Source organism: Limanda limanda, chromosome 3, assembly GCF_963576545.1.
Source record: "Limanda limanda chromosome 3, fLimLim1.1, whole genome shotgun sequence".
Taxonomy (NCBI): domain Eukaryota; kingdom Metazoa; phylum Chordata; class Actinopteri; order Pleuronectiformes; family Pleuronectidae; genus Limanda; species Limanda limanda.
Window position 1 is genome coordinate 16,057,182 of NC_083638.1, and position 19,603 is coordinate 16,076,784.

The 19,603-nt window shown below is 42.7% G+C and overlaps 1 protein-coding gene across 1 annotated transcript in view; it reads right to left on the reverse strand.

Annotated features, from left to right (window-relative positions):
* Window positions 1–1,413: 1,413 nt before the first annotated feature.
* Window positions 1,414–19,603, reverse strand: part of LOC132998496 (semaphorin-4B-like) — a 48,291-nt gene continuing 30,101 nt past the window's right edge. Inside the window, exons 6-15 of the mRNA XM_061068176.1 lie at window positions 17,427–17,538; window positions 16,875–16,991; window positions 15,785–15,942; window positions 11,253–11,434; window positions 10,605–10,755; window positions 9,933–10,143; window positions 9,606–9,721; window positions 8,600–8,757; window positions 7,442–7,533; window positions 1,414–6,628 (exon numbers count right to left, since the gene is read on the reverse strand). Coding sequence (XP_060924159.1) covers window positions 5,856–6,628; window positions 7,442–7,533; window positions 8,600–8,757; window positions 9,606–9,721; window positions 9,933–10,143; window positions 10,605–10,755; window positions 11,253–11,434; window positions 15,785–15,942; window positions 16,875–16,991; window positions 17,427–17,538 — 2,070 coding nt within the window. The 3' untranslated portion in view covers window positions 1,414–5,855. The remainder of the gene's footprint in view (window positions 6,629–7,441; window positions 7,534–8,599; window positions 8,758–9,605; window positions 9,722–9,932; window positions 10,144–10,604; window positions 10,756–11,252; window positions 11,435–15,784; window positions 15,943–16,874; window positions 16,992–17,426; window positions 17,539–19,603) is intronic.

The window sequence follows — 19,603 nt, forward strand, 5'->3', positions numbered from 1 at the left end:
TTTATTTAATTTTATTTAATTTTTTTTTTCATATTTAATTTGAAATTGTTATGGTTCATTTTTGTTTTTAAATTTACATATTATTAGATATTGTGCAATGAATAGGTGGTTGAGGTCCTGCCAACAGACAGTCTGCCAAACTTACCCATGAGTTCAGACCCAGCTCCTGTGTCCACTGGTGTCCTGGTTCCACCCATGGCAGCGTAGTAGAGTTGGGCTGGCTCATCTCTGAGGCCCAGGGAGCGCATTTCTCCGCACTGGTTCAGGGGTAAATGATGCTGGTCTTCACAGGTGACTGACCTACGCAAGCCTGTAGCCGTCCCCCACCCCCCACAGGAGATTATGTGCTTGTGTGTGGCCGCGGCGCTTCCTGGTTCTTCCCGACATTACGCTGCCGGTGCGAACATGGGTGAGGAAATGAGGCGGACCACTTTTCGCGGCGCTTCTACCTCCGGTGCGTCCCAGGGTTAGAGGATGATGGTGTGACGTTAATATATTGTTTTACATTGCATGTGTCACATCATGATATTTCAGTCTCTTGTGCCGCCCTCTCGGCATTTTTCATGTCTGGGAGTCCATGACTAGGTGGGTTGGAGACGCTCAGACATCTTCCTCAGAGTGGACAATCAGAGCCTCAATTTTCAGTGTGGTGCTAAAATAGAATGTGGATATTTCTAAGGAGATAAGATTGACTGGTCAGTTGTACTACAGCAGACAAATACACTAGTAAAGTGACAAAATCCTAAATGCTTTAATGGACTAGTGGGACAGCTATTTGCCACATTTACTGATTTAGGAATGCATGAATTAACTTCGAGGATTGCAGGGGGAGCTGGAGTCAAACCCAGCTGACATTAGGCGATGGACAGATGGACAGATGGAATTAGCTTTTTGAGTATTATTAAGTAAATGTAAATTATCAATAAAGATAATTTATTAAATTAACCTGTATTTAAAAGTGGTGACACTCCAGACACACTTATCAACAAGTTACATTGAGTGTCAAAAATCAGTTTAGTACGGTGTCTCAGATGAATGTCTTCATTAATTTAACGACACATGCGCTGCAAAGTCACAACACATATAAATACAGAAAAATAAAATACTTCTTAATCTATTTGTACACTCTTCTTATATATTCCGATGTAAAAAGCAGGAAGTTGATTTGATCATCATAATAATCAGTAATTCAAGTTTTCTTTAAAATCTATTGAACTTTGACCACCAGATTTAACATGTTTGTTTTTTATGGCCTGAGTCCGTTTTAACACCTACATGCAAATGCAAATTTGCTATTAAAGTCTTTCTCTCAAAAAACTGTTTTTTGCAATAGCCCCAGACTGAACACAGAAATTTACAACATAAAGTAGACTAAGACGTGCATGTGACAAAACATGTATTTTATTCATTTATCTTAAAAAATTAAAATAAAGTGCTTTTTATGTACAATATAATAAAAACAACAGTCACAAATCTCAATGATACAAAAAATACAGTTGACAATGTTATTTGTACACAACAGATAAAAAAAAAAAAAAAAAAATCATGCAGGCAAGACCACATTTGTCTAATAGTAATTCAGTCAACTAAGCTTATGTTGTTCAGTATGCTGAGGCCAAGCTGTGGCTGTGTCTCACGGCTGAGCCCATGTGGAGAGTTTGGAGCTGCAGTACAACATGGAGCAGCACAAACAGTTACTACTTCTCTTGTGCTGTGTTTCTGTTGTACGGCCGTTTCTACTAAACCCTAAACAGATGTCACAATGGATGGCCTACTTACGCCAGTTTAGGAAAATAGATTGCTGAAAATAAAATATACTTGGCTACATTCATGTCCAGTACAGTATGTTGCATTACAGAGGAGCCACTCAAAATGAAGCATCAGTCACCGGTGGATGATCTGCTTTTTGAAATTAATAAATATGCACAACCTTTACCACACAGTATTTACCCTTTGGGCATTATTGACTATGACGGTAAAATTATTTTATTACAATTACAATACAAGACCAAAAGTTTGATTATTGTTAAATACTGAACTGTTCAGATAAGTTTTATTAATATGTGCATTCACATGACTTTTGACGCAAGCAAAGACAGGGTGGTACAAGATTTTGAGCAGCTCCCAGGTAAAGTTAATGATGGCTTGAGTGAAACTGTAAATCTATAGTAGACCCGCGTTGTGGAGTTAAGAGCGCCCACGGAGGATTACAATCACGCCATTCACCACATTTCAGTTGGTGAGGTCACTGCTGGGTAGTACACAGTGTAGCACATGGCTAAAGGCAGAACTACGTGACGTCTAAAGGCATTTTATTCAAATCTTTGTGAGGTTATCCATCAAGCATATCAAAGCAGGTTCTCAGAGACTTTCCATACATCTATTATCCATTCCACTCATCCTTTAAGGGTCGTCGGGTGGGCTAGAGACAATCCCAGCTGACATTGGGCGAGAGGCAGGGTATTACTGGACAGGTCACTGGTTTCCAGAGACGTATACAATTTATTAGTCTTATCAGTTTTGATGAACAATGCTTTTAGAATCTGATTATTCGTTATACATCCATTGGCGTATGACACTCATTTTTAGCCATACCATGTTTCAGTGGTGAAACTTTGCCCCCCGGTTCACGCCGAATTAAAAATTTGCTTCCTGTGGTGCGGCAAATCAGAGCGTGCCTTCACGTGAAGTTCAACTTTGGTGAACTTTCACCCGTGATATTCGTGCCACATTTGGGTGTGTGTGACCAGGTCTTAATGTTAAAATAAATAATGTAGCTGGAGCCAGCAACTGGTTAGCTTAGCATAGAGATTGAAATCCGGAAGAAACAGCTGAGTTCACTAGGTTATGTCCTTTTTTTTTACTATGTACAAAAGCCTACTGCTGTTTTACACGCAGCCCTGTGCCAAACCATTTTTGGCTGAGGACACTGACTTCGATGTTTTTGAGTTTCAACTTGAACGTGACACAACTCCAGGAAGGCACAGTGAAAATTCTGTTCAACTGTTACATTCAGACCAGTTGTTTCTCTCGGTTTCCTGTCTTTGTGCTAAGCTAAACTAAGCTAAGCTAACCAAAGTAGCTTCTAGCGCTAGCTTTATATTATGCATATGTGAGTGGTATCTATCTTCTCATCTAACTCCCAACAATATGGTGATTAAACCAATTTCCAACAGAATCATACTACTTTAATTCAGTATGACATAAAAATCTAAACAGACATTACGGTAGTAGGCCACCAACTGATGAGCCGAGCACAAATACTTGAAATGGAGGAAATAGCTAACCTGGCTCTGTCCAATGCTAACAATAATAAATAATACAAATGCTGTATTTTGTTTTTAAAACCCCAAATTTTCACAACCTTTTTTTTATATGACTTTTTAAGATTTTTAATCTGCTTTGATGTACTGGATGAAAATCCGTCCAGGTGCTGAACAGACAGCGTGGTCAGACATGTGCTGCGTTCTGTGCAAGAGTTGAAATGTTCGCTGGAGTAGGCAGTAAAGCATCATTATGAGAAAAAGAAATATCAGCAGTGTTCACTCTCTGTTTTCAAGACTATCTCTACAACACATCTTGCACAAGTCCCTTAAAAACACACAATATTACGCACATACACTTTATATACACAACAGAAACTAAAGAAAAAAGAAACACTGACCACTGTTGCACAGTTTACTGTGCGATTACTTTGTCAATTTGTAGCACTTGAAGCATTACATAGTGTCTCGTCGTCTGCTCAGTGTGGAAATAGTAAAAATGCTGACTCTGCGTGATACTGGAGTATATACTGTAGGATTATTGACCGCGAACCTGGTGATGTGTTCTAAGACATGTGGGGCCATAATGTCCCTATGGCCACGCTAATGTTTTTCATTCAAATTTACACAACACTAACCGCCGTCTAGATCTTTGGAAAATTCTGCTTGATAAGTCTCAGAAGTCTAAGCGATGTGGGAGTAAGAGTGTTTGCAATGGCTGCACTGGTCCCTGCGATAACTGATTTCTACGAAAAACCTTTTCCTTAGCAGCCGCTGTGTCTTTCGGTCTTTCAGTAGTTGCATTTATTAGAACGTGGTCTGAATTTTTACTGAAATGTGCAAACCTGTAAGAATTCAACACCCTGATTACTTGTGCTTTCACATTTATAACGTATTGACACTGGACTGTCGTGGATGGCGTGTGTATGAAATGTAAGCTGCTGCGGTGGAGGTTATACTGCGTCAACTCTGTGCATCTACATCACTACACAGCGCAGCTACAGTTTGTATAAGCAACCTCTTGATGTTGTCTCTGCACTACAGCAACTCTTAGTGGGTTTAACTACATGGATTTCATTGTTAGTGCTCATCAAGCTCAGTCTAGTCTGAAACTAGTTTCACCTGTTTGTTTCAGTGTGAACACTAAGAAGGCAGATAAATCCTCTACGTACTAGCTGAAGGAAAAGTGGCCACCACACGGCAGGTAATCTCCACGCCATAGTCCTTATGCCCCAGTCCTGATATTACATGAAGGCCAATTATTATTCCCCAACACAGTTCAAAAATGAGCTAACAGTCTTAGATTTCAACTTGCACTTCACATTTCACACAGTCTTGGTGCCTTTTAACCTTCGTGAAACCCAACTTCGGTTCCATCGTCTCTCCGACAGTGATCAACGCTAACACATGAGATGGGAGTGGTCATAACAGAATGGCACTATTGTGTCGAGATAAGACAATCAAGTTATTTTTGTTGTTTTTTTTGGCACAGTGCACATGATGATTTTGGTGCTGCCCTGAACATGGTAGAGGTCTGGATGCCCCCTCCCGGCTTTTTTTTAGTTTTTTTTAACTTGGCTCTTTGTGTTTGAAATGTCAAGTCTCTTTTCCATATTCACCTCAAGAACAGGATATCTGTGTCTCTTATTTACTCATCGTTGGTACCTGCAGGTCAATACTGAAGAACAGGGCTGTCTCGCATGAGCAGAGATGGTCCATGGGGCAGTTTTGTGGAGGCGAGACAGGCAGCGTACATCCAGGAGGCACACGTCCCTATTTAGGCCTCGGAGCATCACATCTGCTCACATTTGTTTGATGATCTTTCTGAAAAGTCCTCGTTTTTTTCAAGGTGCTGTAGTTTTCTCCTCGTCCGCCTCATCTTCATCGCCTCGTACAGTCGTGACATTTATTCAAGGGGAACAAATGTATGTCTGACTTGCTTCCATAGGGTTTGGATCAGAACGAGTATGCTCTCCTCTCCTGAACCTGACCTCTCGGACTCCGTGTAGCTGTAGCGTGGTTCGATTGTGTATAATAACAGTGTGTTAGGCAGCTGTGTGCAGTTATACATACTTGTAAAGAGCTGGACAACATATCGATAGTTATAATTTATTGTCTGTTGTTTTTATTACAGCATAGTGATGGACGTTAACTAGATAATGTATTGATGGATCTTGCATATCTAAAGAGATACTATGATAAATATTGATGTGGAGAGAAGTTTGTTTCATTATGTCTTCCCTAATATTGCCCAGCCCTACACTCGCACACACGCTCTTAGTGGCCATGACATGGACTAAAAATAAAGCCTGTTATTTGAACTATTCTTAGCAGCTGCCATGTTTCTTGATCCTGGTTGAAACCAGATTGTTGCGCTGCTTCCTTCGCCGGCTTGTGCAGCAAACCCTCTCTGGTTTCAAGAGTGGAAATGATGAAATGAAATGACCTCCGCGCATTATCACAGAACAAAGATGGCTAAAATAAAAAGATGTGCTGTGATGGGGGAGGGTGTCAGCATCTCCTATCCTTCGCTCAGTGGCCCGCATCCTTCACGGAGATACAGGGCGGCCTCTTTCAGCTGGTTCTGTGCTCTCATACGATCGAGTCTTTAATCTCTGAGCCGAGCCTCACTCTGGGCCGGGGGCAGGTCGGGGAGTATTCCACGTGGCTCTCCTTCAGGTTGAGCGGCCGCCGGTCGGAGGATTCAGAGAAGCTCTTGCTGTTGTCTGGTGAGGACTCGTGTGTGGGCGTGCTGCAGATGTAGTTGTCATTTAACGTCTGGTAGCCCTTGTGATCTGAGGTGGAAACGGGGATGGGGTTACCGTTGAGCGGTAAGCTCTCCGCAGGCTTCCCCACTATCCTCGGCTTCTTCTGCTGCATGTTGGGACACTCCCCTTGCTTCAGCATGGACTTCATGTGATCGCGGTTCCGGTAGATGATGAACAAGGAAAAGACCACCAGGGAGAACGCCAGCAGGGCGCACACCACAATCAGCTCGTTCCAGTACGTCTTCATGTGGACTTGCTCAGAGCGAGACTCTCCAGGCAGGATCATGGGCTCCTCCGGCCTAATGTGCGGTGTGCGAGAGTGACCAATCAGAGTGGTGCTCTCCAGACGGGGCTCGGCCCTCACACAGTAGTTAGCCAGCAGCTGACGGAATCCCTCCTCCTCTGACCAGCACTCGTAGGTCTCTATCCTGTCGCCCTGAGCCACCACGACCAGGTTTCCCTCGGGAGTGGCATAGACGAACTGGCTGGCGCTGTCACTGTAGCTCCACCTCCTCTGTGCCAGGTTGGAGCGCAGCTTACAGGGGAGGACTCTGAACGTGTTGGTTGGGATCGTAATGAGCTGGCAATGGGAGCCACCTATAAATAAATATCAATAAAAAGAGAAAAATTTAGCTCAAAAACACATTGAACGAATATTATACACTGAGCCTAACTTAGAGGAATAGTTCAAAATTATGTGAGGACGTATCCTGGCTGTAACTTAGTTAAGTAAAGCCGTTTTATGACATGAACTCAAGACAATGTCTGCACAGTGGGATCTGGTCTTTCCCCGGTGTTTGTCTCCCAATATGCACAATGCAGCAGGAGATTTTCCACCAAGACACATACACGACAATGTCTTAATTCTGCTGACGAGATTCCAGGGTCCGCCCTAATCACCAAAAGCTCGAGACTCGTTTGATTTCATTCTGAGAAATTTGTATTCCTTTTTATTGTTTTCAGTTTCATATCCGTTGCGCATTAGGGATGTGATCAATAATGTAAATCAGTAATAGAATCTCCTGCTGTGTTCTCCCTCTGACACACTGGAGTTTTTACTAAGCTGCTGGCAGGAGAAACTCCCGATATTGCCAGACTATGCAGTCCAGGTCTGAAAACAGCTATATACAGTGAGGAGTATGATGAGTGGTGTTGACCTTCTCATCCACTGGAACTCTTTAAATCTTCTGTAAATTTTCCCAAAATGCTGAACTATTCCTTTAAAAGTTTTGTTCAATAAGTCACTTGTGATGGATGAATGTATAATTCACATTGAATGGTAACAGCACTGAGCAGCTCAACATTATTTTCCAGAGAATCTGGTGCATCAGACAAATCAGCTGTGGCGTTGATGGGGTGACAAACAGCATGTGATTAAATGACGGCTTCACACAGAGAACACACACTCACGTGTGGCTGATGGTCGGGCATTTCTGGGGCTGGGGAAGGTCTTGTTACAAATGGCTGAGGTGTCGGCCTCCTCCACATCCTGCTGCCAGTGGCTGAGGTGACCGGAAAGGAAAACAACAGGGTGAGGGTTAGCAGCTGTAATGAGAGGAGCGGTGTGTGGATGCTCTCGTTGAACTCTCTCTCAGTGTGTGACTATGAGTCCAACTTCATCGCTATGACAAAGAAAACAGTCTACTTGTTGAAGCACATGACTATGAGCACCGCATGTTTACTGTTTGTGTTTGTTTGTGGGCTTGTTCACAGAAAAACACATTTCATAAAAAATGCTCAACATATTTTTCTTTTATTTTCATTGTGTTTGTTCTTATATATTTCCCTCTAATTGTCGTGTTTTCGAGTTTGTTCTGTTTTTAGCCATGTTAGCAGGTTTGCTCTTTTATTGTCGGTTGGTTGGTTAACCGCTTTCCTCCAGAATGAAATATCTCAATATCCATTGGATGGATTTCCTTAAGATTTGCTGCTCATTTTCATTTATAATGTTTTGAATTTTAATCTAGTGCCAGAGGTTGACTCTAAACTTTAGGACCCGTGTTTATGTGCATTTCAAAAATGTCTTTCTGTATTTAAAGATATTTGTGCTACTCAGAATTCGGAGTTAAGTATGGTCAGATTTCTTTTTTTGACTTACCAAGTGGTTTTAAAATGCAGTATTTTGTGAGGGAAAATGAAGCTAAAAAAGATTTAATAAAAATGTAAAGACTTGACCATGGCCTTTGTTAGATTTTAAATAAAGTGCACAAGAAAAAATCTCCTGCCAGCCGCTTTTTCTTCTTCTATTGTTTATTACCATCTTAAGTTCCTACAATTTGTCCAAAGGTCCAAATATTAAAAAAAACAGCAAACAATCATAATGATAGTTTGTTTCATCCTCTTTATGTCTGACTACATTTTGGTCTCAAGGTCTGAGGCACCTGTCACACCTGTTATTTTGGTTCAGACTCTCTGATAGTCCAGACCAAACAAGGCACCGTAAAAAGTGCCGTAAAGGAACAAATACAGATGTAAGAACAGAGCTGTTTCAGACGAACAAATCATAAGTGGTCCTTTTAAAATTAGGGTTTCAAACGTTTTTCAGGTTATTTGAATGTGAGCTTGTACCTGTCAGGTGGAGCCATCCTGACGTCCCGACACAGCCGCCCAGTCCAGGCGCAGTACGGGTCTCTGGACAGCACGCACTCTCCACAGCTCACGTAGTTGGAGCAGTTGGCCACAGGAACCTCCACCAGCCCAGAATAGGAGGAAACAAACAACAGACCCTGCGGATGAGAAAACACCACGTGTGAGACGATGAGCGAGTCAAACTTATCTTCAGAAAGGTGAAAGCAGCACGGAAGAGATGCTCTGTTTTCAGTTTGGGGTTTTTGTTTCCAAGAAGAGAGGCCATGCTTAAACAATTACTGAAGATGAACAGAGCAATATAACCCAAACAAAGGACTAACTCTTACCAGCTGAGTAATTGGACTGTGGGATTGTGGTCAGAACACATGGCAACCATGATAGTGGCTGCAAAGCTCAGTCCTAAATATATTGAATTTAGTTTTTGTTGTTTTTAACACTTTTTAGATCTTCCTGCATCACATCCATACACTTACAGCATGACTGTAACGTTATTATAACCGACACGCTGTGTGCACCCACAAGTTCCCACAAGCGCAGTCTATTTTTAGCCCGTCTTATTTTCCCAGTATTAGATGGACATGATGTGGATTCTGTCTCAGTCCTCCACATCCCTATTTGGAGCGAGGAATATACTCACAGAAAGTATCTTGGACTTTATTAGAATTACATAATCTTAGATAAGATTGTAGTTTGGCCCGGGGAGTGGCTATTATGTAATAAAGAGTGAAAAGGTAATGAAATTTAGCTCTGTGTAAAATGCCAGGGACGACAATAAACCCAGTTCCAGGCGGTGCTGTAACTCACGGGGAAAACTCGGTGGAACGACCCCAGAGGAAAGAAAATGTGTGGAGCCACTTTGTGCTCTGGTTTTTTAAACTTGAATTTGATCACAAACACAAACTAGTAGGACATTCATTATAGATGTGTGTTTAGTTGTATTTGACCTAGATTGTATTCATGAAGTGGTGATAAAATGGTAATTCACCCTCTGAGGATCGAGTTCGATGTGTTGCACCGGCTGAGGCTCAGGAAACAGAATCAGCTCCTCGATGATGTGCATCTTATCGTTGGCGTTGATGGCCTTATGGAGCTTTCCATCATCTGGAAGGCAGAGAAAATAAGAGTAAGTGACTTAAATTGAAGCCAGGGGACAGTTTATAAAGGAAAGAAGCAACGTGTGCTGTTTTTACATCGCAACTCAAACCCACAAAGTGTCGTAGAAGGAAAATACTATATCTTTGCTTTTTAAATATTTACTTAAAGACATAGAAAATTTTACATTATGATAAACCTGTTGTGTAATGATCTGTACCTGTTCCAATGAAGAGCACGTCGTAAGCCCTCTCCATGCCCTGGATCTTGTGCACGGCGATCTGCGTGTAGCGCACGCTGCGTTTCAGCAGCAAGGGGGCGCTGCGGATCACGCTGTCCATCAGGAAGTGGTCCTTGACAAAGTTGAGCACTTTATCGGGCATGTGCAAAGACGACTGGATGCCCATTTGCCTGGCGTGGTTCGTCACACACTGTATGGGGAAAACAAATATTCATGAGGTGATATAAGGTGACGACCTATGACCTAGTGCTCAGCTGTTACTGAACAAGTTTGGGGTCAGAACATCACAATCCTGTTTGGCTGGCTGATATTAAAAGGTTTAAATGGTGGTTTGAATAAATATCTACCAGTTCATTTGTTTTGCTCCATGTAATTTCAAAGAGTTTCTATTGTTAATGTTCTGTTTAAACTGGCAAAGGAACTTAAAGAGGAGCATCTGCTTCCCATGAAGCTCCAGTCTACAGCTTCACCTGGATGTTTTGTTGCAGCCTATGTTTGTGATAATAAAGTAGATATCAGGGATAGTAATCTTTCACAACTTGTTGTTACCTTATCTGTTACATAAACGTCTATCTATGCCAATGAACAGCTGTGCAGATTTTAAAGCCGGAGCAAGGAGTAATGTCACAGGATATTGCCTGTAGTACTCACCGCCCCGGGCCGTGGCTCTGGCACAGGGTGGTTGTAGGTGTACCACTGCTGTGTCTCCCTGTTGACCTCTCGGTAGCGCCCGCTGAACGCTCGCTCCACTTGAGCCATGGTGAAGGCGCACACCGCCGAGCTGCCCGAGGCTCCTTTATACCTGTGAACAAAGGAAATATTTATATAATTTCTTTTGTTTAAGATTGTGTGAATAGTGCAGATTTCTTCTTTTGAAAATAAAACGTGACACAATACTGTAGACGACAAAACTGCATGTTGTGACTCTGAGGGTTTTAGTCTCACATTTAGAAACACTTCCTCAGAGTAGCGTACAGTTCTCTCAGTCCATCCTCTCCGCAATTGTTATTATTCTCAATGGAAAACATCTGCGGTGTGTACTCAAATGATTTCCACATAAAAGCCTTATCTTGTTGATACATTAATTAGACATTGGGGTTGCACAAGCTCGTGTTGGTGTTTAAGCTCATTACAGCTGCTCTAAATTCAGACGAGCAGAGACACAAACGGCAGCGTGCCAACTTTGAGACCAGATATTAAATAAAAACTGCACTGGTGCGTAAACACAAACTCTACAAGTGCCATAAATCAGGCGGATTCAAGTGGCTGTATGTCCCCGTCCCTCCGTTTGTCTCGTACCACTGTGAGGTGAAGACGCCGTAGAAGACGGTGCTCTCCCAGCTGTCGCCAACAGGCTTCAGGACGAACATGTCCTGGATGATGTTGAAGGGGAAGCCGTCGTCGGGGAGGGAACACAGGAGCTGGGCCTTCAGGAACGTGGTCCACTTCTTCTGCAGCACCCGCTCGCCACCCACATCACCCTGTAAACAACATGTTAGAAAGGTTACAGGTGATTCATTTAGCTGCCTTATTATGACAAGTACTCCCAGTGGTTCTGTTCAGCTGAGGGCATTCAGGCTGATGAATGTTAACGATCCACTGATAGAGGTGGAAGGAGGGTGCAGAGGAGGTGTCAGACTTCCAGGCAGGAGCTGCCACGGCGAGAAGGTTGAGCAACAGGAGAAATTCAATTTTTATTCCACTTTGGCTGCAATGTGTTTTTCATGTGGTTGTGTTTGGGCTTATGAGAGCTGGACTTACTCAGCTAAAGTTCAGGTTTTTAATTGAAACGTCTGCTCTCAGATTGCTGGGTGAGGGTACAACCAGTCTGACTGAGCTTAAATATGATTGTTACACTGGACTCTGTCTCCTCTCTCTCCTCTCTCCTCTTTACCACCCGACTCTCCTCTTCCCCATTTTCTGCTCACCCCAACCAGTCGAAGCAGATGGCTGCCCACACCGGGTCTGGTTCTGTTAGAGGTTTCTTCCAGTAAATTAGGGCATTTTTTGCTGCTCATTGTGGGAACTGTTGGGTTTCTCTATCATTTTGTTTGTCATTTTTTCATCATTTTATGATTTGGTGCTTGAAATATAATTAATTTTATTCATTAGTTATTTTGCAATGAATTTTTTAAGCACTTTGTAACATTGTTTAGATACGTGCTATACAAATAAAGTAATCATTTCTATTTATTATTATTATAAGTAAGAGCCCCACTGTATTTCAAATTAAGCCGCTAGAATGAAAAGCTAGGGGCAAGCTAACCAGAAATGCTCCTGACTTTAGAACGCTAAATTTATAAAACATCCCATAAAAAGTTAGGGTTAGGGTTAAAAAATTTCCCAAAATTGCATCATATCAGGGCCATGTGCACTGAAGAAGGCTTCTAGTTTCCACATGACACTTGTGCATCATTTGGGACAGTGAAGGTCAAACATCCAATAAAGTAACAATAAGCAAAACACACTTTGAGTTGAAGTGTTGCAATCTAGTAACGGTTAGAAAGACCTGCGGCACTCTGAGTGGTTGTGTTGTATCACAGCTGGGATCCCTCCCTTTTATCCAGAGGGAGGTCAAACAAGGGAATCTAAAAGAGGTCACTGCAACTGTCAGGACCTCTTCTTTCTTTCTTTTTTGAGAATTAAAAGCCAACTGGACTTTGTGCTGAAATACTGTCCTGTGATGTAGCATATGTGTGGTACATTTATACTGAATGACGAAGGATATTTCGATAATAATATGTTAAGGCCAAAAGGGCTCCCCACATAATAAAAAAGCCTTAGAACAAAATGTCAGTTTGTCTTTGAAGGCGAGGGAGGTGGTGAAATGGAAAACAAACAGAGCAGGCACTTTAAGCAGTCACAAGATGCTCACATAAACAGTTATCAGAGGATTCGGCTTTGACTGGCAATTATCAAAATGCTGGTGAGCACACAGCAGAAGTAACTCCTCCCAAAAGCTGCAGCAGCTGGACAAGGAGGAGGAGGATGAAGGATGAAGAGCAGGACCAAAACAAGTGGCCTCGCCCAATCTCGAGACAGTTCTCCTGCCTCATATCCAAACTCTCCCACCGGCCCTCGGAGCGACTCCTACACTGCAGCACAGAGGAGTGAATCAGCCTTGAGGAGATAATAAAATGCAAAACTCTAACTACCTCTGTCTCCTCCTCTGTCGTACCACACAAACAATCAGCTCGCTCTCTGTCGAGGTGAACCCCCGAGGGACTGATGTGGGGCCCAGGAGCCAATTACTTGGCTGTGGTGTGGTAGTAGCATGTCCTCATAATGAGGAGACCACATTCCTGCTCTCTCAGCTGTCCACCGCCATCGTAGTTGTGCTCTGCTGCTCAGCTTCTACTTTCAATCGTATCGGGCCACTCCCCCACTTTTAGTTGCCCCCTCAAAAAATATGCCCGATCCTTTTTTTTTTGCTGTCGCACATTGCTCTCTAAGATCTTTATCTTTTCAGATTCCTCACATTTGTCAACCTGACAACATGAAGAAGAAGAAGTTAAGAAGGTTGCGCTACTCAATGCTCATAATCCGCCGGCTTTCCCCAGTCGCTCAGAGTGCACACACCTGAATAAACAAAAGAAAGAGGGAGTGGAGCGAGCGAGGGCGAGCAGATAGGAAAGAGGGGAGAAAAACAACAACTGGGAAGCAGCGTTACTTGGCAAACACAAGTAAAACAGTAGTTAGAACACCAGGAAAACCCGGACGAGACTTTCATCTTATCTCATCTTACGAGAAATATGCAGTCTTTTTGTGGTGGCATCATGTCTGCGAAGATCAACCAAAGATGTTTAAAATGTTAAAATCGGATGGGGAGCGGCCTCCACACCTCTGTGTGACTGAACTGGAGTTCACAGGGAGTGGAGTCCGAGGATAGAGAGTAAGTATGGAGATCAGAGGCTGGTTTAACACAGATATTTGAGACTCGTCTGATGGGGCCAGTTATAATGATGCTAATGGATTATAGTCTAATGCAGAGGTGGTGCCGGGACAGTGAGGTGAGGCACAGACGTCATGAGGTGACAGGGACATGCAGGTGTTCTGAAAACAGTAGTAAGTTTATTATTGTAGTTTGAGCCACTGATGTGGTCCCGAACAAACACGGTATAAGCAGCAGTGACTGTGAGATGCATCTTAAAACCCTCTGATTGCTGGAATTAGCTTCAAAATCATGTTTATAAGTGTGAGCACACAAACATAGAAAAAAAATACTATTTAGATTTTGTTTTTATTTGTTTTATTTTGTATTACAGACACAAAAATAAAGACTGGCTTGTTTTAAGCCTGTAATTTTTTTCAAACATCCATCCTTTCCCCAGACTAACTCTGAACTAAAATCAATGTTTCCACACCTGATTTAAATGTTTTCATTTCAAGTTTTTTGTATTATGCCTAAATTTGGTCCCAAAAAAAATTGGGGGAACTATAAATGTTGTTCTATTTAAATATGTGTGTCTTGACGTGGTTGCTTATTCAACAAAAAAATGTTTACCCAGAATTCATGGCAAGTCCTACTTTGAGATGTCGCTAATTGTCGAACTTGACCTCTTTGTCCATCAGAGGAATTTAGGATTTATCAATCTAAAGTTTGAGTCTTAGAACTACATCAGTTGTTCATCCTTAACAAAGCAACGAGGGTTCAGCAGGGAGAGTTTTGTGAGATTTTATATCAAGGACGCTAGTTTGCAACAAGTTAAAAACAACAAAAGTATTTTTTAGGTTTTTGGACAGACGGTGGAATTCCTCTGTGTCATCTTCACAAAAAGGTTTGTTCATGTTCTTGAGTGTTTACCCAGTGAACTGGAGAATGAACCACCTGCAGCACAACTGTACTGACACAGAGCAGCATGGGAAAAGACAAGAAACAGTGCAGCTGCATTCCAGGGAAATAAAGGCGCTTTTCTAAAGCTGAGCAAACCATTCTTCTGTCTCTGTTGCACAGCTCATCTGCAGCAGGTTGCCACAGACCGGGGGCCTTTCTGTCACTGATTTCCATATATAGAACGCCGGCTGCGAGAGGTGTCACAGCACTGAGTGCCAGAGCCGAGCAGGACCAAGTCATTAAGGTGTCACTTAAGATTACATGCTGTCCCCACGATTACTCGCATTACTGCCTCCATGAACAAGAGGCATAAGTCGGGGAGGGAGGCTGAGTGCATGTATATCAGGCTGCTTCATAGCCGTTTAATTGATCTGATGACAGGTGAGAAAAGATAGAGTCTGCACTTGATTATTCAGGGTTATTGACCAAACTAAATTCTTGGAGGAGGACGCGGAGAAAGAATGACGTCAACAGTTTCATTTTTCGAGTGCCTTCCACAGCTTGCGCGCTTCACCTGAAGCAGAAAGTAGAAGAGCGGGGGACGCATTTCTTATTGCTGCCAAGCGCCCTTGAATACTAATAAAGCTCAAAGCGCTGCTCGAGAAAAGGCGCAGAGCTGGAGGGACGGACGAGTGCAGCTGACATTGTGAGGGAGATGGAGGGAGAGGGGGAGATGACACTGCGGAGAAGAGGGAGGGAGGGAGGGGGGGATGGTGATTCAGGCGAGGGGGAAACCAAATCTGCTGAAAACATGTTTGTACAGTCAAACAGGGAAAAGAAGGCTTTCATGAACCAGTGACAGATTCCCAATGCGTCTCCACAGAGGTGATGTACAGTTGGACGTTACCAGACGTGCTCCGACACGGCAGCACCCAGCCTTCTTTTGAGGTAACTGTATCAGGATTAGTGAGAGAGAGGACTTGAGCCCTGTGCTTGGCCTCCTTCTTTTCCGTGACCGTCTTGCGTAACATACCCGCCCCAGTCCCGGGTGACTAACCTTACACACGCGAGCGATCCTCGACACAATGGTGTTGTCAAAGAAGTCAAATTCTTTGCCCGCCTCGCTGAAGAAGAAGTAAATTTTGTCGTCGTCGCCCACAGGGTTTCCGGCTGGCTGGCTCTCCTCGATGTAAGCTGACCCCACAAAGTTGGGATCTGTCATGAATAGAAAAACACAAAAGGAAACATGTTGGACTCTTATCATTGATGGATGTTTGTATTCAGTCATCATCACACATTGTACAACAGTCTTAATGATGTATAAGGACTGAAAAGGCAGAACACACACACGGCCTCCTGGTGAATCCTGCGGAGGATCTCCAGCTGTGATCTAAAACGGGCTCCTCCAGACATTCTGCCGACTGAAACCAGGAGGCAGGTCGGAGGAACTCAGCAGAAAGTCCACAGGCTCTTACTCATTACCTTCTCACAGGGAGTTCAGTGTATGGTTGTAAAGCATCTTTGATTTCCAAAAAACTTCAAACTAATTTTCTTGATGTTAAGGAACAGTTTCCTCACATTAAACCAAGTTTTAAGATTTTTCTGCTATTTCACAACAGCGCACAGACGTTCCTTTAAATTTTCCCCAGAGCAAAATACATTTGTGTGGTCCCCAAAAATGGGAATTTGCCAGGAAACATTTCCTCCATCATCTCCATCACTTTTCCTCAGTCACTGAACAGAATTTTGAAAAGAAACTGTCTGGGTTTCTGCAGGAGAGCTGGGTCATGCAGCCCTGGCAGAGAAGAGGAGGCAGCGTCCTCTGTATAATTGTACTCAGATGTCTCATCAGCAGCACTCTGCTTGAATTACAGATATCAAAAAGACAAGAGAGGTCCTAATTGTGCGCAACGTGCATCTTACTCTGGCAAAACCGGTGGCAGCCGGCTGAGGCCGTTTTGATGTGCATGTGCAGCGAGTGATAGGACCGAGCTCACGCAACCTCGGAGCGCTCGTCTCTCGGGCAGCATGTGTTAGCGACTGTGCCGTGCTAATAACCCCTCTGTTGGAGCTTATCTGCTCTGTAGGACATGATGGAGGATGTGTAGAAGGGAAAAAAAAGATCTCATGGGATAAAGGACGTTTACCTTGCAGCCATTTTAAAGAGTTTTCAGTCTTCAGTGCCGTTCCCTGACCCAGACTCTTGTAAATGACTGGCTCATTCCCTTGGAAGTTGCTGACAGTACCAGTGTACAATTCACCATCTGTCAGAAAACAAAAGGGGAAGACGAAGAGTTTTAATTATGAACTTGATTTGTCCTTAATTAAACACAATACATTATGAAGAAATCATGAGCTGGGAGACTGTTTGACTAAGTCAGTGTTAGCTCTGAGGGAGAGGGATCTGCAAATCATCTCCTTAGCTCATATCCAGCTCCACTATTTACTAATTGCTTGTTAAGGAAGTTGAAAACAAACAAGAGTCTGTTGGTGCTTGGCTACTTATCAGACGTCAGCATTAGCAGGCAGCTCACGACTCATTACTGAATCAAAGACGCAGGAAGCGTCAGAGCAGCTTCACAACGAGCTGAGCCTGTTCTCAGAGTCCCCTCCCAGACGGAAACCAGTCACAACAAGATAATGTTTTATTTTTCACAAGTGACATAAAGGAAGAAGCAAGTTCATATATGACAACATACCAACGATGATGGCAGTGGATTTGTACTCTGGATTAAAGGGGCAGCGACTGCGCCCATCTTCCATCATGACCTCGCCCACTTGGTCTCTCTCCAGCGTGAATGTTGACGTGTTCTGGAGAAAGACACAAATAGCAAACGTCCCTCAGGCACAGACCAATAAAATTCTGCTTATGGTAAAGAGTGAGCTAAGGTGAGCTCAGTGGCGTCGAGCTCAATCTGTCATTTACAGATTGCACACTGAGACTTTCTGAGCTCAGTAATTTTCCACTGTGTGTCTGTGTGATAAATAAACATTGTTATGCAGTATAGACAATTCAGTTATTTCTTTAAAAAACAAATCCCACAAAAGGAGAACAATCAACAAATCTGAAATAGAGCTTCTACTATTAACCTGCTAAGGTGGTTTATCTGTTGTTTTGTTGTCATGAATGTTCATAAATGTGCATTAATCTCGTCCTCAAAATAGTCCTTGAATATTCACTGCTGTTGGTTTTATTCTTGTCATGGCATTCGTTGGCAAGTAGAACAATGATAGAATAAGGGCACGTTCACTCATACACAAATGTGGTTGGTCAAAGTTAACCAACTTTGAACTCCACACGAAGCCCGGCTGAGGATTTGCTTCGTCACAGTAAGTGAACGTTATATTCGCTCGTACAGATTGAACCAGACTCTGAACAGACTAACCCATTCAATTCAGTTTCTCTTCACTAGGTCTCCCTTCTGGAGGATTGTATGGTTTTCTGAAAGAGTCATTCATAGTACTTCATTGATAATAAAAACTCTGATATGGTTTCAGACCATTAAACACATGTTAGGTATTTTAGTATGCATGGATCATCCATATGTATCTGGTATATTGTTTTCCGGTGTGTCTACACTAGGCAGGACTACAGTAGGTGTGTCAGTCAACAGTTTATTGTGTCTGTGTAGCTCCGATAGACTTTTTCAAATCTGAGAGAAAAACACCTCATAGTGACATTAGTTGTGTAATTTCAGGGTTGGGCTTTTTAACAGAAATCCTGCGTCACAAACAATGGAGAGAGTTTGTCATATGTTTGTATCTAACGGGCAGGGAGGGGAAGGAAAGTCGGGATGACGTCTTTGTTTGACCAACTGCCCAAAACCAAAATGCATTCAATTGGCTAAAATATAAAAACAGAGAAAAACAACATAACCACAGATTTGAGAAATTGAAATAAGCAGGTGTTTGGCAATTTTGCTAAACTAACTCAAATAAAAAGCAGTAGGTCAGGATCAAATTTCATGGAACTAGACACATTCATTGTAAACGTTTGTCTCCTGCAGTTTAGTGGAAGGCATTGGAATGAAAATCAAAGAGCAAAACACTACATAACCCCCCCAAATTCTACGGAAGATAATAGGACTTCTTTTCCCCACAATTATTAAACCCTGCAAGAGCCTCAAATCAGCTGCAGCTGAACGTTAGAAGATATTTTTACACAGAACAAGGACAATAGCTTTGTCCCTTCAGGCCTTTGTTAAAAGTGCTTCTGACTTATAACACTAAAGAATAGATCTTCTTCTTTCAGTATGAACAGATGAACAGAGGGAACAACCACAGTGACCAATGGCTGTCATTAGAGTGCATACCTCTGCCAAGGCCAACAATCCTGCACATGATTGTCTAGTTCTTATTGGAGAGACATAACATTATTATACAATATAAGTCAGATAATATAATTGAAAAAAGTAAAAAGAAATTTGTGCCTAAATACGCATTTGCACCAAAATGTGATGCTTAATGTTGAATACATGTAAGGAAATGGACGGACATTCTCTCAGCTGTATTTGTTCACGTCCTCTGCAGCAGTTCCACCAAAAAGCATATGGAGGCGGTGCAGCCAATAATTCAAGCATGACGACCATAAGTCAGGAAGAACATTATGTGGAGAGACTTTGGGAGTTGGTAAGTTGGACAACCACCGTTTACAAAACGGTCCCTTTTTGTCGCTTTCAAAAACTCTCAACTTTGCGCTGCCCTCTGGTGGATGTTTTGCATATCAACATCGCCAGTGTCAACGTGGGTAGTGATGGTTACGTCCTTTGAGTCAGATTCATCTCTGTTTGTACATAGAGGCAGCACAAATAAACCTTGACTAGATTCTGATTGAAAACTTTACCTCCTTGATGGAGGTGATGAAGCATTTCCGTCT